This window comes from Lepisma saccharinum, chromosome 18 (genome assembly GCF_977018435.1).
Source record: "Lepisma saccharinum chromosome 18, izLepSacc3.1, whole genome shotgun sequence".
NCBI lineage: Eukaryota > Metazoa > Arthropoda > Insecta > Zygentoma > Lepismatidae > Lepisma > Lepisma saccharinum.
In genome coordinates, this window is record NC_139246.1 from 55,064,162 (window position 1) to 55,089,977 (window position 25,816).

Sequence of the window (25,816 nt, forward strand, 5' to 3'; positions counted from 1 at the left end):
TATCCTTATACCAACGTGAGATTAAATAACTAACTCTTCACATGCATATGCGCCGTGATTTATTGGAGTTCGAGACCTAGTAGTGTCATTCTTATTTCACAAAGGATTTTCAATTGAAAATGGTCGTAATGTACTGAATTTCCGTTAAGGAAACAATGTTGACACTTGTCTAAGGCGAGAACGGGCTATTCATTTTTGTCACAACCTGTATATAATTTCCGTGTATACGTACGTATTCTTTTCATCCTTTCTTTCTTTCTTTTTTTCTATTGGTGTACTTGTGATTTTTCAAGTAGTCTGGCAAATATTTCCCAGTGTTCTTGGCTGTAGACGCAAAACTTTATAAATTCCACGTGATTAGTATTCTTCGATAGAATACTCTGCGCGCAGTCGATTGCTGTCCTAGCTGCTTCGGTGGGGTAAAAGTCGAAGACATCCAGAGTTCATAGCGGAAAAGTAATGCTGGGTTGCTGAAGAGCGAGCATTAAATCGAGGCATTTTCCATAACTTCTGCAAAGAGATGCAAGGCCGTGCTCGGCTGAAATGGCCGGATGAAGAATGTAATTTGAACTGAGATTGTGAACTTCTCCAATTTTAACATCCTCTGACTGAGTATCGTCATCAAGGTTGAGGTCGGTGTCCAGGCGAGAACCACATGCATTTGAAAATCCTTCGGCTGCAAAAAATCGTTCATTTGAAGGACACACTAGAATATCTGCCTTCTTGTTGCGTTATTTTTCCTTCGACGAGCTGAATTTTGTTGAAGGAAGGCTCTGAAGTTTTAGGCAAGGAAATGTGTTCAAATTGTCGTGATGGAATATATTTTTTCAGACTGGTTACGCTAATATCTTACTCATGCATCTTCCCTTTCTTATCTTTCCACTGAAAATTTGTATACATTTGGATGGATTTTCTTAAGTACAACTCCTGGGCCAAAATATGTTTTTCAAAAGGCCTTTGTGTTCCCTTTTCGTACAACAGGGTCAAAAATCATGACCTGACTGCCAACTGGGTAGTCAATTTGTTGGTGTCGCTTATCGACGTAAACGTTTGGCTTGAATGAAATGTCTCTTTACGCAATTTTTCTAGCCTTGTGTTGTTGTCTATATTTTGACATGGCAAATCAAGTGCAGAATGAGTCAAAACACGAGGAGTGTATCCAAATAAAAGTTGAAATGGACTCGTACCAATGGTACAATATTCATTAATGTTTTGACTATAAACAATAGATTTCATATAATCATTCCAAGATGAATATTTGTCCTTGACGTATCATCGCAGTTGCGTTTGCAAATACATGCAGATATTGATCTTCTGTTTCTGCTGGTGTGCACGACGAATTATTGCTTCGGTCAGAGTGTTGCATTTCCCTTTGAGATGGATAGGGATGATGTCGTACTCCTGAAGAAAGTGTGCCCAACGTGTCATTCTACTATTCATTCCTGTTTTGTTATTTAGGAACGTAAGTGCCTTGCTGTCTGTTACGAGATGAAGAGGTTTTCCTAACAGCTAGAAACGAAACGTTCTGAGTGCATAAACACATGCTAAAGCTTCAAAGGAAAACGTATTGTACCTAATTTCTGCATCGCGTAATGTTCTGCTGGCAAACAAAATTAGTATCAAGTTCCCATCGTCGTCACTTTGCATTAAAATTCCAGAGATGCTACGGGTGCTTGCATCTGTGAACACATAGTTCGGTTTTTCAAGAGAATATGCTGCTAGTACAGGTGCGAAAACAATGGTTTTCTTCAGTGTTTCAAAATAATTTTGACATTCTTCTGTCCAATTAAATTTCACATTTTTCTTTAAAAGTTGAAGAATTGGGTAGGCAATTGACGCATATTTTTCAATGTAGGCTCTCAGGTATGAACATGCGCCCAGAAAACGCTTTACTTCTTTCTGATTTTTGGGCACTTGATAATTTAAAATCGAATTTATCATTTTTGGTGAAATTTGAAATCCATTTTGTAAGACTACGTTTTCAAAAGACATAACATTTTGGTGTAGCCAAAGAAACATTTACGAGGTGCTAGATGCAACTGTGCTTGGCGTAATTTTGTAAATGTATCATGCATGATTCTAAGCAGTGATGGAATGGAATTACTTTCTAACGTGATGTCATCAAAATATATTGACACTTCGTTTTCATCGATGCCATTGAAAACCATGGAAATAACCTTTCTCAGTGCTGCAGGTGAATTCTTGAATCCCATATTAAGGTAATTGAACTCATACGAATCGCTGGAATGGAGAACGCTTCTTTGGTCTTAGATCACTCAGAGATCCTGATCTGGTAAAAGGCTGAAGCTAAATCAAGTTGCGTGAAATATTTCTTTCCCGCAAGTTTATTTAAAATAGTTTCGACTGACGGAAGAGAAAATGTGTGGTATTTTACTTGTTCATTAAAATGACGAATGTCAACTAGTAATCTATAAGTAGAATTTGGCCTCTTTATGAGAAATATTGGGGAATTGTAATAATTCCCGCAGTTTTCATTTCTTGCAATTCTCTCTTAACTTGATCTCTTAAGTGCAGAGGCACTATGCGGTCTATGGAACGCCATATTAGTGCCTGTGTTGTTGTACTCATAGAGTGGATAATCTCCATGATCTAACTTATCCCATTGAAATGTGTCACTAAATTCAAAAATTAGGTCATTAATATTTTTCTTTTCTTCATCGCTAAGGTCTTTGTTAATGTTAAATTTGTTACTATCAAATTTTGATTGTGCAATTTTTTTTGTCTAATTTTTCTTCTGTTAAGTTGAGACACTTGCGTGAGGGGGGACTTGTGTGCTTATGCTCCTCTTGTGGCTGCGCGCCATTATTATCTTTCGCTGGATGCGAAGGAAACGGCATGATTATTTCACCACAAGTTAAATGACCTAGTATTGTCTCTTTATTTATTTTCATCTTGTAAGTTGTAGCGACAGGCAAAATAGGCGAGTTGGTATTTATGAGAGCTCTAGGGATTAAAATATATTTTTCGCGAAGATAAAGATCAGGTTCAAAAACATTCACGCTTTTATCTGCCGTTTTGACAATACTGACAGGCACGAACATCTTGCAGCGAGGCTGAATGTAAACTTTTGAAAATAAGATTACTTGCGGCTTTGCTTCGGCTGCAATTCTGTTAACGGAATGATCCGGAATAATGTTTACTTCAGTTTCGTTCTTCGGAAAAGAAAATGGAAGTGGTTTTCCAAAGCGTGAAATTTGCACTGTACTACTGTTGGAATAAATATTTACATCATGTTTGATCCAAAAATCGTTTCGTTATAGTGGATACCGTTTATGGATATTGGCTACGCGGAACGCATGTCGAAACATGTCGAAATCTGACAATAGCTAATTCTCGTACAGGAATTTGTGTTTCAGAAACTCCCTTAATATAAGAGATAATTTCGATTCTTCTCGAATTAGGTGGAATGAACTTGTCATAAATCCTAGATCTAAACAAATGTTTACAAATTTCCCATTACAATTTCCCATCTGTGCGCTTACAAAATACAGGTCTTATTCTTTTATGAGAGGGACATTTACTCTAAATAGTCGCCCGGTACACCATGCCTCATGCCGTACAGTGTTTACATGTTTAAATTGGAATTTAAAAGGTAATGTTCTGGCTTGTGATTGGCTTCTGCAGATGAATGAGGCTTGTTGGGACGCTTGGGACACCTGAGTTTGTGTCCGTCTGTCCCACCTTTGGTGTTTGGAAAGCTGAAACTTACCATTACCGCGTCTTCCATTATATAATCTTGAGGGTCTGAATGTGCGATCTGTTTGTTGTGAACGAAAATTTTGTCCTTGGTTGCATGGTAAGCATTGTCAGTGTTTCGTGGGAAAACATTGTGAGATCATAAATTCCCTCTTTGTCCTCGATTTGAACGTACTTGGTTAAAACGGTTAAAATGAAACGATTGAGATGGACTTTGAACGTTTTGAACCATTTGTTCTTGGAGAACTTGTTGTTGTTGTTGCGTGAAATTATTACACGCTGTGATGGTTTGAACAACCTTATCATTAGTCAGGGAAAAAGCTTCCATTTGTTTTTGAAGGGTGGACATTTGCACGTCCTGGGGTACTCGTTCGTTTTGTGCGGTTGTACCCGATGCCTGGATTTCGGTGTTTGTTTCTTTAGTTGCAACTTTTAGAATTGATTTAATGAAACGCTTTCGCTTTTATTTATGGTGAGCGTTTCTTCATCTTCGGAAGATGGCTCCGAAGGTGAAGATTGCTCAGAGTCGCTACCAAAATTGTATTAAACATTTCTTGACGCTGCCTACTTTTGACTAGATTTTTTTTCTTTTCGACTCTCCTGAGCCAGTGGACAATGTCCTCGAGGCTAGCAAACTCCTGTTAGGCCGCTTCAAGGTATTTCTCTTGAAGTCCTCCTATAATCGAGTATATCAATTTGTCGTAGTATATCATCTATTGATCTCCAGAGTAATCGTTGGTCTGCATTAAGCGACAGAGCGTTATCTTAGTACAAATTCCTAACATTCGCTCTTCTACTGTTAGCATGCCTGAAATAATGGGCTGTTCTTGCTGTATCATCATCAGCTAGAGCACATATGTCATAAGCGGTCTTCCCATTTTAACCCTTCAGAATCAATAGTTGTCTTACTCTAGTTATAATTTTTATATTGCTTTAAAAAGCATTGGTTAATAAAGTTTTCAGTCATTACGTGACCTGCGCTAGAAGTTACATATTAAACGGCTTGCCTTGTATTGTTTAAAGGAAGAGCATTCAATAAAATGTTTCACTTAAACGTACATTGATAATACACAAAAATTTCGGAAGGACGACCTGTTATATTGGAGTATATCTTTGTGTATCTCACTCACGGAAAACTCATTTTCTGGAAATTTCATTCCTCTAACGCTGTCGATAAAAATATCCGTTGTTGTAAAGTAATAAATTTCGATTATCCCCGACCTTGGCTCAAAAATGTTACTGATAGAAAGTTTTCCCATGGAGAGTATGTAGAAAGGTAACTGCTTGAGTTCAGATCTAGAATTTCCGTAGTTTGACTTTCGTATTCTTTCTTCTCGTATTCATTCTTGTTTCTCATTATGAATATATTCTAGTTTCTATTCTAAGAACCTTTTCAGCAGTGCTAGTTACCTTTTTTTCTGGCTAAATGCTTAACTTGACTTACACGACTTATTTTCTATCGCTCCTAGTGGAGCATAGGTTCTCCGTAAAGCATTTTCATTTTATCCGATTCTTCACCAAGCTCTTGACCTCCAACCATTGATATGATCCACATTTTTATGTGACGTCACCAGTAGAAGATATGTCACTAATGTATTTATTTTTATAAAAGAAAGCGTAATTTCTTTTTTATTATATGTAATATTGCACCCTGTTTGTAATATATATCTTTTGTTTAATGTTTATTGTATTTTATGCTCTGTTATGAGTAGTTTAATGTATCTTCATGTTTGCAAGAGTGCACTATACGAATTTGTATTTCTAAAGATGTATAGATGTCAGTTTTGTTGATAGTATCTTTTTGTAGATAGTGAATGATTCATCTGTACTTTAATCTGTGTTCTCGAAAATAGTATAAAAGCGAGGATATCGCGTAAGAATCATCACACTATGTGAACATAGGTACGCCGATAGCCATGCATTGATGCTATGCACAATACTGCAACCATTCTACGTTAAATAATAAAGCTAGCCTAAGGGTTAATTTGAAAATAAAAGGCTAAAGAGCAAATATTGGCTCAGTTATCATTGCATATCTCTTGGTGTGGTAGTTCGGGGCGCAAGCTAGGTCTATGTAATCATAGGCTTGCCGATAGCCACGCATTGAGTTTATGCGTTTTAGTTGAGTCAATTCATCGACAAAGCGAAATCCTCGCCTTCGTCTCAAGTATAGTTGCATTATAATTGCAAGAAATAAAGAATAAAACCTTTCAGTTGATATATACTGCAGTAATGTGGTTTTATTTCTCTGTGCTGTGAAAATTGTCTTTGCCTAACACTATCCCTGTATCTGAGAGGAGTCTGTGTACTTCACCGAGTCTCATCGTTCACCGCTGAGTATTATTAAGTTAATATTAATAATAAAATAATACGACGCGTGAAGTAATTGTGCTTAGAACGTATCAAGATGTCTTATCTTGTTGCAGCACCTCCTGCTCGATTATCCTTCTCCATGTACATCTGGGGCGTCCTCTCTTTCATTTTCCTTGAAGGTAACAATCCAAAGCATATTTTTCTATTGAGCCATTTTTCTTTCTCAGGGTGTGCCTGATCCATTTCAATTAACTCTTCTTTATTTGTTGTATGATTGGTTTCTGATTTGTGATATCCCAAATTTTCTCATTTGTAATTTCATCAGGCCACTTTATATTCAAAATCCTCCTTAAGCACTTATTCCCAAATGTTTGAACTTAGTGTCCTATTTTATTTCTTTGCTTCCAAGTTTCACAGCCATATAGTAAAACTGACTTAACATTTGTTTGAAATATCCTGAGCTTTGTTTTTAATCCAATTATTTTACTTTACTATGTTGGATACAGTTGAATGAAAGCTACATTGGCTTTGCTTATTCTGTTTTTACATCTTCTTCTCTTCCTCCATTTCTGGTTATTATTGGTCCAAGATAATGTAATTTTTCCACTTCTTCGACACTTGTGTTTCTTATTTCCAACTTTTGCTTTTTGGGGCATATATTCTCATTTGTTTTGTTTTCTCCCCATTTATCATTAATCCGACTACTTTGGATTCGGTTTCATTGTCTTTCAATTTGTTTTCTATATCCTTGAAGGACTGCGAAAGGAGGCAAATATCATCGGCAAATTCGAGGTCCACCAGTCTATCTGTCATTTTCCATTGCATTCCTTTCCTCTTTTTTGTACAAAGCTCTCCTCATTACATAGTCCATCAATAATAGGCACAAAGTTGGTGCTAACAAACATCCTTGGCTCACTCCAGTTTTATTTGTTGTTGGTTTCGAAAGCTGGTTGTTGTTTATAACTTGACACTTGCTTCTTTCATACATGTTTCTTATCAGATTATGTATGCATACCTGTTTCGTGAATATTCTTTCACATTTTGTTTCTATTTAGTGAATCTAAAGATTTTTCGTAGTCGATGAAGACTGTATATAGTGTTGGTCTCCATTCTGCTGACTGTTCTACTATAATTCGAAGAACATTTATGTGAACCACACTTAATATATTTATCTATATTCTCGCAACTACTTTACTCGTTATTGATAACAAAGTTATTCCTCTCCAGTTACTAATACATTTTGTAAGATCTTTCTTTGGCAATTTAATAATCAATCCTGTTTTCCAAATTTGGGATATTAAGGGATATAAATGTGCTGCTGAAGTTTCTATATCCGCAAACAAAACATCCGGTGGTATTCTATCTTTGCCTGCAATTTTACTTTCCTTTAATTCCTTAATTGCTAGTTTATTCTCATCTAAGGTAGGAGTATTTGTGTTTACTTTCTTCAGGCCTTTGATCTCATACTTCTCACTAGTTGCTGATGCTTCTAGATTTTGATTTGTAGTTTCTTCTTTATTTTCTCTGTTTAAAAATTCTTGGAAGTAATGTCTCCTTCTTTCCATTTGTTCTTTGTCTGATGTAAACAAATTCCCATTAAGATCATTAATTGGTTTGTTCTGCTGAATTTTCTTCCTTGCTAATTGTCTTGTTATATCGTATATTTCTTTTAAGTTATTTCTGCTTGCAGCCTATTCTGCTTGATCTGCTAGTTCATTTATCCACTTCCTTTTATCCTGTCGAACAGTACTCTCAATATCTTGATCCTTTGGTTTGTGTAAGTTTGCTATTTCTTGTTTTTGTTGTCTTGACCTGACGTTGATAAGTCTTTATTTGATGGTAACTGTAAATATCAGCGCTGCGCTTATTTCTTACGTCTTGTAGACTTCCTCGCCATGTTCTACTTATTATGATATGATCTATTTGATGTTTTGTTTTTGAATTTGGAGAAACCACGTAACCTTATGACAAATCTTATGTGGGAGGATTGTTCCACCAATTATTAAGTCATGGTTTTCACAAAATTATGATAGTAATTTCCCGTTCTCATTCTTCTTTCCGAATCCGTGTCTTCCCTTTCATTTTCCAATCCTGAACTATCGTCGCCTACCTTAGCATTGAGACCTTCCATAATTATTTGTATGTCTTGTTTATGTAATTTGATGAGGGTGTCTTATATTGATTTACAAAAGTTTTCTTTCTCTGCTTCATTTGCTTCTTCTGTGGTAGCATAGCATTGAATAACAGATATGGGTCTCATTTTAGAATCGAATCGAGCCATCATAACTCTATCTGATATTGGTGCCCAACTCAGTAATGATTTCTTGGCTAAAGGCGACAAAAAGAATCCAACTCCATTTCTATGTTCTTCCTCATGTTCTTTACCTGAGTAGAAAAATGTCATTTTATCACTAGTTACCTCCCCTAATTCTTTCCATCTGGTTTCATTTACTCCCATGATTTCTGTTTAGTCGTTTAGCTTCTTGTATCAGCTGCACCAATATTCCTGATTCCATAAGTGTATGGACATTCCATGTAGCTATTCTCGTCTTCCTCTTCAGGCCAAAAGTCATCTTCGATCGATCAGTCCGATGGTTCACTTTGGTTTCTCTAATATCGTTGAGTGTGGGTTATTAGCCCTCATCTCCCTAGGATTGTATGAAAAATGCGATCAGTGAAAATTTCGTTCGAATGGAATGTTGCAAAATTTGCGCTCAGCTTCCTGGAGGAAAGAAGTGGAGGTGGAGCCTGTGGAGCCCCAGATGAAGCTCGGCTCGTAGTAGAGAAGAGTTTACATCAGATGAGCTCGTAATTTACATTTCCCCTTGTCACTTACAGGAATTACAAAAATAACAAGAATAATATTTCTTCCATTCGAAGAAATGCCTGTGGCGAAAGGTTCAAGCGCTTGGCTTAACACGAGACCGAGAAAACAAGGAAATTCGTCATCATATTCAAATGTGTCCATAAATAGCATTCCTGAAACCTGAAGACATAGATTAGAGATCCTATCAGAGGCTCCCTTCCACGCAAAGTTATGGGAGTTTTTTTATTCTTTTGTCGAGAGATGGCTGGAAAATGATGAAATTCCTGTCGATGTTTGGACGTGCTACAAGAGACGGCACCGAACTACGAATGCTGTTGAAGGATGGCATAATCGCCTAAACAATCTACTTGGACGACCAAATCCCAGGATCAGAGACGCTGTTCTTTGTTTGAAGAAAGAAGAGGAAAATTCATGCTTGAGATCACAGTTAAATTTTGAGGGCAAGAGAAGGAAACCTGCATACCAAAAGCTGGATGCAAGAATCGAGAACACAGTAAAGAGGTACGAAGAAACAGGCAACATTAGATGGTGTCTCAGAGCAATATCATTCTTACAAAAGCTGCAGTAAACTCAACAAACCGATGATATGACAATGCTCTCTAGCAGGAAATATAGGACTAAAAGTGGTAAACATTGCAAGTACCAAAAACTTAAGTGTTGGGAAATCGGATCGCTCAGTACATCAGTCCGTAAGAACGTTCACACTAGTGACCTCTTTACACGCCCTTTGAACTTAGAGGGCTACCAGCCACATTTCACATTTACCACATAATAAAGCATGGCACATTTCACAGTTTAACGTGGAAAACGGAAACGACAGATTTTAAACATACCTAAATAGTTGAAAGATATTTCAATTATATAGAAAGTCCACAGCCTGGGAAAAGTATGATGGGAAATAAATATTAAATAAATATTATACATGAATATTTTATTATTATTTTTTTAGGGTGGGTGTGAGGGTCATTAATGGTTCTTGGACGTGTGATCGGATATTTCACTAAGCGAATATTTCGCTGAGCGGAACTTTTGCGACACCACACCTCTCCCTAGTACCCTGATGTGGCTGCAATACAAGTCTGGGCACCTGCTTGCCTTCCTGTCAGTATATTTTACGATGTGATTTATTGATATTTCTAGGCCTTCCACACCAACCTTCTTCCTCTCTCAAATATCTATGTCGAAGTTCCTGCTTAACTGTTCTGTCTCAAATCTCTCAACTTCCACTGTCGCCTTCTTCTTGAAAAAAAATGCTTGAAGTTATATTAGTTTGTTACTTATTGTTTCAATTGTAATTTTCATTCTTTCAGGTTTCAAATATCTCTATAGTATTCTTTTAATATGCTAATCACATGCGTGCTTGTGGGCATCCACGGAGCGAAACGGGTAGGTCTCTCGCCTTTGGTGCGAACGCTCAAGTATCAATTCTCGGTGGGAGCTAAATAAAAATTTCATGTTGACAGAGCATCGTGAATATAATTCGGGAGCTGCTTGAAAATAAGAGGAAGTTGTCTCTGGTCCCGAGAACCAGGAAACATCGACGATAGGACTCTATATTTTGACCACGAGTGACCCAATGAGATATCGCTTGTCAGGTCTTTTAAAAACATTTAAGTATAAATAATGTAATGCAAGTTATTGACTTGAAAGCATACGAATAAGAGATATTCTAATATATGAGTGAAATTTGGCTAACATGGCGGTCGTTACAATGTGTGTGTTGGTGCAGCCTTTCTAAATTTAATAAAGTAGTGTAACTTATTTCATTGTGCTTTTAAAGGTATTTATATATATTCTCCCTCTTTCCTATGTAACGTCTTTGAATTCTCGTTATTTGGAACACTGAGGATCCTTGTTTCATTTTAAAATTATATTAACACTTACTGGATATGCATTTAAAATATTTTTGATTTATTACACGTTTTTAATTAAATGAAATTGTATTGCTTATAACAGATCATCAAACTTATGCAGTATAATTTTCCACGCGGGACGGGTATCGTTTTGGCCGATAAGATTTATATCGAACAAAGAACTGTTGTCAACAGACGACAATATATACTACATATCAAAACAAGGTGGGTGCGGATGGCACCGACTATTGGAACTGGGACTTGAAGGCACAGGCTGGTTTCCTCATTTTATCCTCCAGTGCAGGATATAGGCCTATATTATATCCTAAATAGATGGTGCAAGGAATTGAATCGACGGTGTAGCTAGTGATCGAATAACATGTGAAGGGGTTTGTTCTGCAATTAATTAAAAATTACAGTGGACCGGACAGCCCTGTTGCGGAGAATTATTACAAAAATGTACCCGTCGGCAACCTTGCCCCTATTTTGCTCGTGGCAAGCGTATCCGTGCAATATTTCATTAACGTGTATATCATCCACGTAGAAACATTAAAAGAAATCCAGCCTTCCAAAATATAAGTTTCAGCCCGATTATTGGAGAAAAGAAAAGTTTGTTTATATGTTCATTACCAATAATAAAAATTACACAATTACCAAATTTACGATTTTTGAATTACCAAATGTTGCTAAACCAGGTTATTTATCCACTATATTCTTTCGAAAAACAGTATGTTGTCTCTTGGTATTTACATGTAATTATGTTAACTTTTCTGCAACATACGTGCACCTCGTTATAATAATAGCAGAAATCAGAACCAACTACGGGGTGCAGCTAACCTCAAAAACAGTTTAAATTTTGGTTTGCTGCATAGTAACGTATTATGTGAGGTGGTAAATGGAAATATAATTTTGATAGTCCGGAAAAACATAAGGGTCGACATGTGGTATAGTCACCAATTTCGTGACTGTGATAAATGTAACTACAGTAGAGGGTTTTCTGAAATTTCTGTTTGTACTAATAATCTGATCTGTTATTCCATTTCAGTATACTTCTGAGTTTATATTGCAACTCAGATGTGCGAATTCTCAGAATAACCACAATGTAAAGAAGTGTCACTGATTTTGCACTACTTCTAGATGTATATAATTTATGTAATTTCAAAATATTTAAGTTTGAGGCATTTTCATAACTCAAAGATGTTCTGTGTCATAAATGCTCATCTTAACTTTATGTTTGGTATCAATTTCAATAACCAAATGTGTAAGCGATCAAAATAAACTATGCCTCACTTCATACAATCACTTCACATTCAGGCTTAATCTTAAGGTATACAACTAATTCAGATCAATTTTATTTCAGAATCTAATATTTTGTCTTCCAATTGAAACTTGTAGAGATTTACACGACAAAAAAATATAAGATGAATTGTTTTCTTAAGAAATTAGTAAGACACAACATACTTCAATTTTAATGCCCAAAAGCTTTTATAGTTAAACCATGAAAACATGTAGACTGATCACAAAGGTTGCTTCATATCTTTGGATATTACTGAATAGGTCACCACTTAGATAAGGAAAGAAACATGTAAGTGATTTTAGGTAAAATGTCTTCATCGTGATTCATTCTCTAGAGATGATAAGTGAGAGGCTCTCATATATTGGTTAAATACTTGTAAAAATGATGTCTTCAAAACGTTTCACACATCAGTGGTGTGTGAAAAGTTTTCTTTCCTCTATATGGAGAGAGAATTCTTCCGCAAATTTGATATTTCCTATATTCAGATAATTGGATTTCTTTGAATTCGTGTAAAGGAAATGAAACGATATAACAAGATTTCACTTCTTATATAAAACAGTCAGACTTTTCGTGAAATGTCAGAATTAATCCTATCACATACAATCAATTAGATATGAATTCGTATGTGGTAAGTCTGAAAAATATACTTTCTGTTAATAAGACTTATTAAACAAAATGACGATAAGCTAGTTATATTCTTCAATAAGAAAATGGGAGAAATTTTCCCTAATACTCATATTTCAACTAATACTCCTATTATTGTTCACTTTAAATATTTTTAGAATATATGCATCTTCTTCAGATATACGAGATAGAACTCAGTTTACATGTGAAGTATTTCACTATTCTATTATGAATTAATTCAATTATCAAGAATATGTTTATCCTTATAAAATTAATGCAAATCATTGCAAATGCGAGAAGACATGTGTTGCTTCTTACAATATATAACTCAATTATTCGTTTAGTCAATATATTTTACTTCAAATTCATAAATTTCCCTTTTCTCGCTTTGTCTTTCAAGTTGTTGTTGGAGTATTTGCCCTGGTGATACTAACGCACGGTGTGCCTCCTATTCACTACGTTGACTATTAAGTGAGTAAACATACATTTCATCAAGCTTGATTTTAATCCTTTTATGAAAATTGCAAACACTATTTCTACTTTTATTGCAGATCAATGAAGTCACGATCTATTTTTCTATCTTTCCTGCTTTTCTCTCTCTTTCTATGTGTGTGTGTCGTCAATAAAATATTTAGTAATGTACGAAAAAAGTAATGCATCTAATATTCCTAAAAAATTTACTCTTCCAGGCTTATCCCAAATACGAGTTCAAGTACGCTGTGAGCGACCACCACACATGCAACCAGAAAAGCCAGTATGAAGTACGTGATGGGCCTCTAGTGAAGGGACAGTACAGTCTTGTGGAACCAGACGGAAGTGTTAGAACTGTGGACTACGTGGCTGACGATCACAATGGATTCAACGCAGTGGTCAAAAAACACGGACACAACATCCACGTACAGCCTCATCTTGCTATCGGGCACGCTGGTATTGGATTTCTTGAATAAATTTTAAAATAATAGTTTTTTGTTGCATCCTTCTTTAATAAATACATATGACTTTACATGCCTTTTTCATTCAAAGTAAGGAAGCATTTAGGTTTGCTGTGATTGATTGGAATAATTTGTATTTCCTCTGTGCTCTTCCGCCTACCTAAGAGCGAAGTAATATGAACCAAATCAATCAGTCAATCATGGACATAATAATATATCAGTTTGTGTCAATAGAATAAGGAACAAATTAGATAATTCGTAGTAAAATTTGATAACCCACACTACGTTCGAAATTCAGTTAAAATTGGTTCCAGTGGCTGCAGTCTGTTGTTCATGCATACAAAAGTGAATCAAGTCCGTTCAGTAGCCCTTAATTGGCAGAAATACACGGGAATATCTGTGTAATGCATAAACCAAAGTGCGATGGAAAACTTTTACTTGTGTTTTTCTCGGTTCAATGCTTTTATGAGTCATGTTTTACTCCACTCAGGTATCATTGTCTAGCTCTGAGTTTAAATCAGTGACCGGATATTTCGTTCGTTTATCGTTTGTTCCCTTATCTTAACTTTCACATAGCAGTGTTACTCTGGTGGAGAATGTGGGATGTTACTTCAAGTTACTAGTAAAACGTATGCTAGGTACGCCCGAAACATACCACTATTCTGTAAAATATTGTTAGCAGTGGTTTTTCACTTTCATTACTTGTATTGGCATGCCATTATTCATTCGATAATTTAAACGTGTTTAATACAAGATACATTACTACGAATTTTTGTCAAAATAATCCCACGAAACGCTCCCCAGAATGGGAACGGTTGTCTTAAATGAATATTTTTATTGAAGGGTAAATGAAAATGTAATATTTTGATATTACCTTTCTGTAATTGGAGACTTGTCTCTGTTGAAGGGAAATAAATATATAAATTTATAATTGTGAATTTCGCTACGTCTTTGTGTGGAGATATATATAATGGATACATTAAGTCCTGAGGATTGGTACTCTTCGCAACATCTTATTTGACCGCCCCAAAAGAATTCTAAGTCCCGAAATCGTAAACTTAGCAACATTGCACTTCGTCTCCAGGTGAGAGTAGCAAACTTTGAGTAGGCCCTTCCATTAGACGAAAATCGATGCGGTGAGAGGTTTTCAATTGAACACTTTCAATGAACTTAGAAACTATAAACCACTATTATAATACACAATCAAACAGAAATAATAAATTGGAAAAATAACCTTGAGGGATATTTAAGATTCTGCTTGCTCGACTTGAAATTTGGGGGGTTTGAAACACTGAATAGAGTTTTTCTCCACCTGGAGGAAATTGCCATCAAGTTTGTGCAGAAAGAAGCAAATTTGTGAGGAGTTTATGCGACATTTTATTTACAATACCTTGCATAATATCAAACAGTTCTCAAAAAAAATATATTTTACACAACTTGTCGAGAAAATGTGCTTGAAACACAGGAAGGTGGGAGTCTTCATAAACGCCAACATGTTTTTAAGGGTATACCGTCATCAAATTAATGTAGAGCAGTTTGTTAGGCGCTGCTATCCTTATTTTTCGTCAAGCTTAAAAGGTCGCCTTTTCATATCCCACCCTCTCCTCTTTTTTGTATTTTTTTTGTTTGCTGAACAGAGACCGTTGATATTAGAATATTTAAAAAATAAATCCGATGCACACTTGAGGAACGTTCCTTCTGCGCATATTTTTCCTTAGAAGTTGCAGATTTCCAGTATTTAAAGTTAAAACGTTTCTTTTCTTTTTAGTTATTGTTCATATGTTGTGTTAACACACACATCATGATTAATTCACAAATCACATATATGTATTCAGGATGAAAAATGGAATGTTATTTAAGTTATGTATTGTTTGTTCTTCACTGACACCTAAAATATTGATTATTTGATTTCGATATACTAAAAAAAACAGTTATGTTAAGTAGTGATGTAGTGCAGTACTGGAACGAAGGAGAGATGTTTAATGAGTTCAAATTGCTAAGATTGGTAATTTTATGTCCGTTCCTTCGTAATGACTGTTGTCAATCCACTCACCACTATCTTACCATGCGTCTAAAACTAATAGTAAATCGCCAATTAACATAAGTAAATTGTTATTGCGACGGAGGCCGATTTCTATAAGAAACTACTAATAAGTATTTATATAGTGAGTGACAAACAAAAAATTCAAAACCTCATAGTGATCGTTAATCCGTCACTGCTTTGTATCCAAAATGTTTGTCTTCTTTGAACAGAAAGTACGAGTATCACATCTAACAACTTTCCCCACTAACTTTGCAATATTCTAAACCACCATGACAGAGTTAGCACTACGTAACTTGATTCTACGCATTCCACGTGGCATGTGACTTCCTCCTATCATTGAAATAACCTCCTCTTACTATTTCCTTTCACCTCGTGAAATACAGAGACCAATGTTAACTTCTTAGCACGGTAGATAAACTTTACATCCAACGATAAACTCCTGAGTTGGAGAATCAAACCTACGACCTCCCTCGTGACAATCAAGCACGCTACCTCTTCTCTAGGTAGCTCATGTTAAAATTTGCTACCAGTTTGAAAAAGTCAATTTACACATTATGTCATGTCTACCTAGGTATATTTTACTCATGGCAATTTTCATGAGGAATCGAATTTAAAAAAAATCGAGAAACGCTGAAAGGGAAAAACGATGAACATGTCTATTGATGTTATGTCATATTTTGTAAATTGTGTACAAATTCCGTGTTTTGAACAAGCAATCATTTAGTTAACAAGTATTTTGTTGTTTGTTTAAAGTAGGAAGAGAAGAGCGAAAAGGAGTCATTTGAACGAGAACCCGGTTGCAAAGAAACTTCACCTTTTTTCCAAAGACTGTATGAAAAGAGAGAGGAAAGGGATATTCAACGTATGAAATATAAAATATGTGCGAAATTAAAACAATGGAAACCTTGCAAGATAATACTAATGAACTTCAAACTATGAAAATCGTATTCTCGTGGTGGAAAACTGCAAGTCATTTTCGAAATATGAACCTGATTTTTTCTGTATTAGAAAGTGAAGAAATGGGACGATACGATCCCTCAGCAAGAAAAATTTAAGTAAGCCGACTCCTTCCCTCCAACTTTTGCAATGGTCATAATTAGTAATTAGGGTCCGGAAGTTGAGGAAAAATCAACTTTTTTTCTGACCCTTAAAAACAATGCTAAACCTGATATCATGTCAGTTTCCCTTCAGTTAGAGCCTGAGAACACTTTCTTTTTGCATTGTTTTTGCATTTTTCGGCCTTTTTTGGCTTTTAGTTTCTCTGTCAGTATTTTTAACAGTTTGTGTTGCATTTTTACGTATTTTTTAGGTTCAATTTTGTCCTCCCCTATTGTTTCGTGCATTTTAAATGCATTTACTAGTAAAACTTACATATTTAGATTTCTTGACATGGTCCTTTTAGCAAATTCACCATGAATCGAAAATACGGTCAATGGAAAAGCATAATATGATTCTTCACTGCAATGTTTGGCAATGTATTAAAATACTTTGTGTGAAGACTACTTTGAGGTTCTTTTTCTGGACACTATTATCGCTTTAATCTGTGGTTTTGAAGTAAAATTTGTCACAATATTAAATGAAATTATACTGTGATGTACGCGATGCAGAACTGTATTTGAATGCTGGCCGACTACAGTATCGTAGAAGGCAAACTCTGAAAGGAGATTAATTGGTTGATTTGGTGTTTTAAGTCAACTTTATGCACAGTAAGGCTAATCGGGACTGGACCTACAGTTTAAAGTGGGATCCGAACCACTATGTGCTTCCACCGGAAAGGAGATGAATGATTTATAAAGAAAGACTTTGAGGTATATTTTATGTAACCTTGATGTAAACAAATAAATCTACATTATCACTTAGTTGCTCTTTTCCCCTTTGCTTTAGTAGTTTCAACCACCAAACAACGGTCTTGATCGACTTATTAGATTACTTACGCTCTTGTAATTTATGACAAAGCATTTCCGGATGCAGAAAGATGCGATGTAAAGTCTGAGGTGGATCGTTTCAAACGTTGAATATAGCATAATATTTGTGGTTGTATCATTTAAAAATCCGACGTATATTTTAGGTCCGCAGTGAAGAGCACAAACAAAGAATATCGTATTTTTGTGTATGTGTGTATGGTGGTATGTGTGTGATGGTATGTGAGTGTGTGTGTGTTGTTATTGTTGCTGTCGTTGTTTTAAGTCTACCTTATGCACAGATAGGCTAATCGGGACTGGACCTACAGTTTAAACAAGAATCCGAACCGCTGTGCAATGAGCCTCCACCTGATATTAAAACGGGATTCGAACCCGGGACCCCTGGCGTTGTACTGCGATGTGCTAACAATAGCAAAAGAAGCCTCTAATAAAATAAAAAAGTGTGTTTGTGGACCTTCGGACAAAGAACTGAGAAAGAAAGAGTCTAATGATGTGATTTGTGTGGAGTGTATTCTATGGTGCAGAATCCTCGACTCTTCGAAGAATTGAAGAAAAGCTTATTAAAGCTTTAGAATTGTGTCTATGGTGCAGAATGGAGAGTTCGAAGTGCACAGACAAAGTAAGATATAAAACTGCTTTGGTAATAGTAAGTGAAAATGGAAAAAGGGCAATGCTGGAAGAGATCACGAAACGAAAAATACATTGGTTGGAACACAGGCTAAAAAGGAACTGCCTATCCAAAAAGCGCTGAAAGGAACTAATATTCAATATACACTTTCATCAGCCAATGAAAATGTACAATGAGTTTTCGACTTCGTTCGGTTCCTAATATTTCATAGCAGGGGAAACCATCACCCGGTTCAAAATACTCTGTGAAAGGTTATTCGTTGAAATGGGAATTACCATCTCACCGAAAATTTTACTTAGGTTAGATATTTGTCTCAGGGCCACTCGGCGAAATGGGATTCTGCGAAACGGGAGGAAATACCTTTAGCCTGAAACGGCATTTCTTTGCATAAAAATGTAAGGAAATTTCAAAGAATTCCGTAAAATATAGACGCTCTTATCTGTTCATTAAGCACCACCCTATACATTCTCCTAATTCGGCACGACAAACATGTCCTTTTTGAAAAAATTGTAAAATCAGTTTGGAAAGTTATTAGCACAATGTTTTTTTTATGATCTGGAAACGAAGTAGGGCCTCTACGATGACGTACTGGTAGCGTCGTCGCCTTGTAATCAAGGGGTCCCGGGTACGATACCCGGTGGAGACACATAGTGGTTCAGATCCCACTTTAAACTGTAGGTCCAGTCGCGATTAGCTTTAATGTGCATAAAGTGGATTTAAAACACCAACTCGAAGAAACGAAGAATCATATCCTGTAATAGCATCACGTAACTTCTCCAACGCCTATGAAGGTCGTAGTGATGTGAATACAATAGTGAACATCTAAAAATATTTCAAAGAGGATTCGAGAGTTGTCTTTAAGGGTGGTGCAAATGCATCGTTTCTGACGTAGACCGCGTTGAGTAATGCCTTAACTTAGAGGAAAAGCTGCTCTACCGAAGGTGTAGATTTGGACGATCTACACTTACACCACAGTAAAAATACTCACAGAAAAAAATATTATGTCCAATTTTTCATTATTTTCAGTACAGCCTAAGTATATTGATAGGAAAGAAACGCTTTCTGGTAATTGTTATAATATGTGGTCACTTTGTTGAAAATATAAACATGAAAAAAATAGGTTAAATTATATTATTGTTATTTATGGAGGTGTAAGGGGAGACTTTCTGGTAAGGCACCCAAACGTCAACATCACTGCCACATAGTGCAACACTGTAACTGTAATATTTCAGACTAACGAGGCCCTGGCATCTTGATCTACCCAGTATCATCCTGCGTAGGGCTGAATTGTCCTGTGTTTGTCCTTGTGTGCTGAGTGTCAGTCTACAGCTTCATCTTTTAACCTTGGTAAGGATATTTAGGCCCCCCCCCCCACAAAAATAATTAGGTTAAAAAATTGAGCAAGGAAGTTTTTGAGAGACATTTTCTTTGGAGCGAGCCTACCCTCAATTTTGTTCTTAGTTAAGGGTTTATCTCCGTACAACATGACGGTCGAAATAGCTTATGTGCTGAAGTGTATACAAATCAATCAATCAATCTTTATCATGATGGTATTAAACATCCATTAACGTCGCCAATACAGAATATGAATTCAATCAACAAATTTCAGTCGTAAATCATGTCTGAACGATCTTTATCTGACACTAACAGTGCACTTCCGCAAGTTTCGCATTTCATGTGCGCCATCACGAAATTAAGTGATTGATCGAAACAGAAATGTAATAGTGAATTTCACTTCACATTCGTATATAAGATATGAAACTTTCCTTTGTATCATCAGAAACCAATTTTATCAATACAAATCAACCAGCTATGAATTTCGCTGTTGTGAGTATGAGACTTATTTCCTTTATTTGATAACGTAACGCATCAGTTTATTATAGAATAACAAAACTTCTTAGTTCCTAGTTTGGGCGTATTTCTCAAGTTTCAAACCTTCTCTTACGCTGAACGTTGTGATTTCTAAGCATTACAAACACGTTTGCAACCAATTAATAATTATTTACTTACTATGTACTCCCTCTGTCCCATAATTATAGTCCGGTATGCCAAAATGGTAGTACAGGAATGACAGACGAAGAGGCAGATGGAAAGCACAATTTGTACTGATCCTTGAGTAGTAAAGTTGTATGACTCATTCCCTTGTTTCATGTTCTTCTTCTATATACACCAATGTCACAGTTTGAATATTGGGCAATTATTATGAGACAACAATCAAAGGTGTACCGGACAATAATTATGGGACAGAGGGAGTATTAATTTTGTAAAACTAACTAACTAACCAACTAACTAACTCCCTAGCCTTCTTAAACCCGAAGGTTCATGGCTGCAGCAACACAGGCCTTCCATCTTTCCCTATCTTGAGCAAGTTCAATATACTCTTTTCCATCCCTGCCGATTTCCCTTAGGTCCATCTCAACGTTGTCCCTCCATCTTCGTCTTGGCCTTCCTACAGGTCTCTTACCATCAGGTTTCCCAACAAGAATCCTGTAAACTCCTCTTTTCTCTCCCATTCGTGCCACATGGCCTGCCCACCTAAGTCTTCTTGATTTAATTATTCTAATAATATCTGGACATGAATACAAATTATGTACTTCTAAATTATGTAACCTTCTCCACTCACCTGTCTCCTCATCCCTTTTAGGTCCAAAGATTTTCCTAAGGATCTTATTTTCAAATACTCTCAATTTATGTTCCTCTTTCAATGTAAGGGACCAAGTTTCGCATCCATATAATACTACAGGCAAAATTACGGTTTTGTATATTTTAACTTTTAGTTTCTTCGATATTAAACGAGAAGACAAAAGTTTATGAAGAGAGAAGTAACATGCATTTCCTGAATTAAGCCTACTTTTTATTTCCTCTTTAATATAATTTTCGTTTGTTAATATTACTCCTAAATATTTGAATTTGGAAACTAGTTCAAACGAGTTGTTATCAATAATTAGATTTTGATTATTACCTAACACTTGGTTTCGGCCTGTAAGCATATATTTAGTTTTCTCTTTGTTAACTTCCAAACCTATCTCTTTAGCAGTTTTGAAAAATATTTTAGCATTATTCTTAATTGTATTCACATCATCCCCCAGTAAGTCTACGTCATCTGCATATGCTAACAACTGAGTCACACCATTTAATTTTAGTCCTTCTTTAGTTTCTTTTACCTTCCTAACAACATATTCTAAGGCAAAATTAAAGAGCAATGGAGATAATGCATCTCCTTGTTTTAACCCATCATGAATTGTAAATTTGTCAGACATATTAATACCCACACGAATTTTACTTTCTGTTTCACTGGGGCATATTTTTATCATACTAACAAGCTTCTTAGGTATTCCAAACTCTACTAATATATTATATAATTTATCTCTTTTGACCGAATCATATGCTTTTTTGAAATCAATGAATAGCTGATGGACATTTTGATTAAATTCCCACTTTTTTTCAAGTGTCTGACTGATGTGAAAAATTTGATCTGTAGTTGATCTGTTACGTTTAAATCCACATTGATAATCACCTATAATTTCATTAGCATATGGGGTTAGTCTTGTTAAAAGAATGTTAGATAATATTTTATATGTTGTTGAGAGTAGAGAAATTCCACGATAATTATTGCAGTTCATTTTATCACCTTTTTTAAACACAGGAACAATTATGGATTCTTTCCACTGTTGAGGGATTTCTTCTTTATTCCATATTAAACAAATTAATTTATGAATTTGACATATTAATGAATTTCCACCATATTTAATTAACTCAGCTGGTATTAAATCAATGCCAGGTGCTTTGTTATTCTTTAGCCTTTTAATAGCATCTTTAACTTCAGTCAAGTTAGGTTCTAGAACTAAAGGTTCTGCTGTGTGTACTTCATTTACTTCTGATTTATCTCCTACATGGACATTTAAAAGGTCATTAAAGTAGTTCTTCCATCTATTTAGAATATCGCTTGGGTCAGCTAGAAAATCACCGTCTTTATCTTTTATCAAGTTTACTTTAGGTTGCCACCCCTTCCTAAACTCATTTACACCTTCACATAAATCTCCGATATTTTTATTTTTGCTGTTTGTTTCAATTTCGTTAATTTTGCTTTTCAAGTAATCTCTTTTTTTACTTCTAAACGTGCAGTTAACTTCTCGCTTTATTCTATTATAATTGTTTAGATTTGTATCATCGAAGTTATTTAACCACCTAAGTCTAGCCTGATTTCTTATTTCTATTAGATTATGACATTCATTATCAAACCATGGCTTACTTTTTCTTGGTTTATGGTATCCTATACTTTCTTTAGCTGCTGATTATATTGCATTACGTATGTGCTCCCAATTCTTATTTACGTCTGTTTCATTTATATTTTCATCATCATTTAAATCCTGCAAAACATCAAATCTATTTGACAGTTTAATTTGGTAATCCTTCTTAATTCTTTCATCAGTAAACTTTCCTGTATCAAATTTTAGAACTTTTAGATTTTGTTGCTTATGATTTATCACTGAGAGTCTTTCTCTTAATTTAGCAATTACTAAATAATGGTCACTGGCACAGTCAGCACCTCTATGTGTACGAACGTCAATTATACTAGTATGCCTTCTCTTATCAATGAGAATATGATCTATCTGATTATGAGTTTTACCATCTGGAGAAGACCAGGTATATTTATGAATATCTTTATGTTTAAAAGTGGTACTTTTCACAATTAAATTCTTTGAGGTTGCAAAAGTAATCAATCTTATACCATTATCATTACTTAATTCATGAAGACTTTCTTTACCAATCGTGGGTTTAAATGTATCTTCTTTGTCAATCTGTGCATTACAGTCACCTAACAGAATTTTCATATCATACTGAGAAAATTTATCAAAGACCTGTTCTAACTCTGTATAAAAATCATCTTTAGTATTATCATCTTTATCTTCCGTTGGTGCATGTATGTTTATTAAAATAATTTTACACCACCTACCCTGTAAAACTGCATATGATATCCTATCATTAATAAATTCTACTGTTTTAAGAGCCGAGATAATTCTATTATTTATGAAAAAGCCTGTTCCAAAATTATGATTTTCAGTACCACCATAGAAAAAAGTATAATTTTTAGTTTTACAATTCCCTTCTCCTGGCCACCTAACTTCCTGGACAGCTACTACATCCAATTTATACTTAACTATCTCATTAACTGTACACTGAAATGCCCCAGGCCGGTAAAGGCTCAGAACATTCCAGGTGCCTAATTTAATATCCTTATTCCTAACGTAGATCTTATCCTTAGTCCAGGGACCTCCCAAAGTAGTCCCCACCCGGAGATCCGAACGGGGGACTATTTTACCTCCGGAATATTTTACCTTGGGAACATCCATGGCCTTATATTGCTGTTTCTTGACTTTTTTTTTTTTTTTTTTTTTTACAGTGCAGAGTTGTCAGCTCTACGCCTAACCCCCAATATGAATGGAGGAACTACTATACAAGACAAACACAAACACATTAGACAACACAATTACTACACAAGACGAACACAAACACATTAGACAGCACAACTACTACACAAGACACACACAAACACATCACAACTATAACACAATATAAACACAAACACACCACAACTACTACACAATATAAACATAAACAAACTACATACCACAACTACTACACAAGACAAACAAACAAATTAGACAGAACAACTACTACGCAAGACAAAACAAACATACAAGACAGCACAACTACTACACAAACATACTAGACAGCACAACTACAACACAAGACACATACATACACATCACCGATACTACACAAGACAAACAGAAATACATTAGACAGCATAACTACTACATAAGATAAACATATACACACTAGACAGCACAACTACTCTAGCAATGTAACATTCTAGCAATGTTAGAAGATGGTAGGGATGTGACGAAGCTGAAAATTTACCGATGCCGATATACTCACCGATAATTTTTGGAACCGATACCGATGCCGATATTTAACCGATTCCGATACATAAGATTATTAAACAGAAATGGAATGTTATTTTCAGCATGACAAAAATAAATTTGCTATGTACATTTCTATTGCATATCATATGTATATACATATATATTCTCAAGAGTGCGAATGTACATTAGCATCTACAAAATGTTATGTGAACCTTTAAGAAGAACATGGAGTCTCAAGAGATTAAACATTAGTACACAAGCAGTTCTTTGAAATGCAAAATGAATTCCTGTTCTGCCAGATTCAACTTCAGAAACACGAGATTTGGAAGCACTTCAGGAAGTAACCTACTTATTCCTTATGGAGAAAAAACTTTGACTTACTGCTAATCAAATAGGAGTTTGCAACTTTTACGACGACAAATACAATTTTCATTTTGTAAAACTAGTATTTTATATTTAAAATTACAACACATCTCTTTACTAAGTAACGTCTATTTAAGAGGGCACACTATAATCATGTGGAAAGTACATTTTCAAATGCCATTAGCTAAAGACATGCAAGTTGTAATGTATGCAAATCTGAATAGAGAAGCCAAATGCATTTCACGCTATGTATTGTCTCAACACCTAATTCATTAGTATGAATTCAACAAAATATTCATTTCCATCCTGAACAGACTCTTTATAACGAAGACTATGTAATTCTACTACACAATTGATTACTCATTAGTGTAAACATTTACACTAATTCCTGCGATCAACCAATTTATGTTCCATTGTTAAATTAATAAAATGTAGTTATTTTTTTATGAGTAAAAAGTCTCATACACATTAATGTTTTAAAAGCATAAAATTAGGAAAAGTTAGTTTCGTGTAAGTTTTATATACTCCAGCAGGCACTAGTTTTAAAGTATTCTCAGAAATACCCTAGTAACAAAAGTATCAACACCATGGTTTTTATTTCAAATTATTTTCTTTTTTCAGAATATCGCTTTCTTTGCCACACTTGCAGCATTATCACAGGCTAACCCACCTGTTCATCATGTAGACTATTACGTAAGTATAAAACTTAATATAGGGTTCGGTACTTAAAAATTATATTTGAATGGAAATATTTACATATTTATGGGGGTGTTAAATATTTTAGCTTAAGTAACACATAACTGAGCCAACATACGTTGAAAATACATTCCCTACTTTCACAAAAACTGGACAACAGCAATATATGATATCAATTCCAGGCTTATCCCAAATACGAGTTCAAGTACGCCGTGAGCGACCACCACACAGGCGACCAGAAGAGCCAGTATGAAGTACGTGATGGGCCTCTAGTGAAGGGACAGTACAGTCTTGTGGAACCAGACGGAAGTGTTAGAACTGTGGACTACGTGGCTGACGATCACAATGGATTCAACGCAGTCGTCAAGAAACACGGACACAACCTCCACGTACAGCCTCATATTGGTGTTGGTCACGCTGGTATTGGCTTGCTTGGATAAATATTTAAAAACGTGAATTGTATAGTTCCTCTTTAATAAATTATATTGAGCTTCTAGTTTCTGTGTTCTGTATCAATCTTCCATTATAATAAGTTCAGAAATTATTTGAGAATGAGTTACATTTTTTATTGTTTATGCTGTGTATTCAATATGTTATGATAGTTTTAATGTTCCCCTCAGTGTTGTTACTGCGGTATTTCATCTAGAAAATTTGCTTCAATCGCACGCCT

The 25,816-nt window shown here is 35.3% G+C and overlaps 1 protein-coding gene across 1 annotated transcript; it reads left to right on the forward strand.

Moving 5' to 3' along the window:
• The first annotated feature begins 12,620 nt into the window (after positions 1-12,620).
• Positions 12,621-25,586, forward strand: LOC146002281 (cuticle protein 8-like). The gene is made up of 3 exons (XM_083139991.1): positions 12,621-12,635; positions 13,321-13,527; positions 25,329-25,586. Exons 1-3 carry the CDS (start codon positions 12,621-12,623, stop codon positions 25,584-25,586), a joined length of 480 nt encoding a protein of 159 aa, XP_082996117.1.
• The last annotated feature ends 230 nt before the right edge of the window (positions 25,587-25,816 follow it).

Excerpts from the sequence above, each read along its gene's own strand:
- LOC146002281 (XM_083139991.1), top strand. Across the intron at positions 13,528-25,328 it reads AACACGGACACAACATCCAC|GCTTATCCCAAATACGAGTT; the intron begins GTACAGCCTCAT and ends TATCAATTCCAG.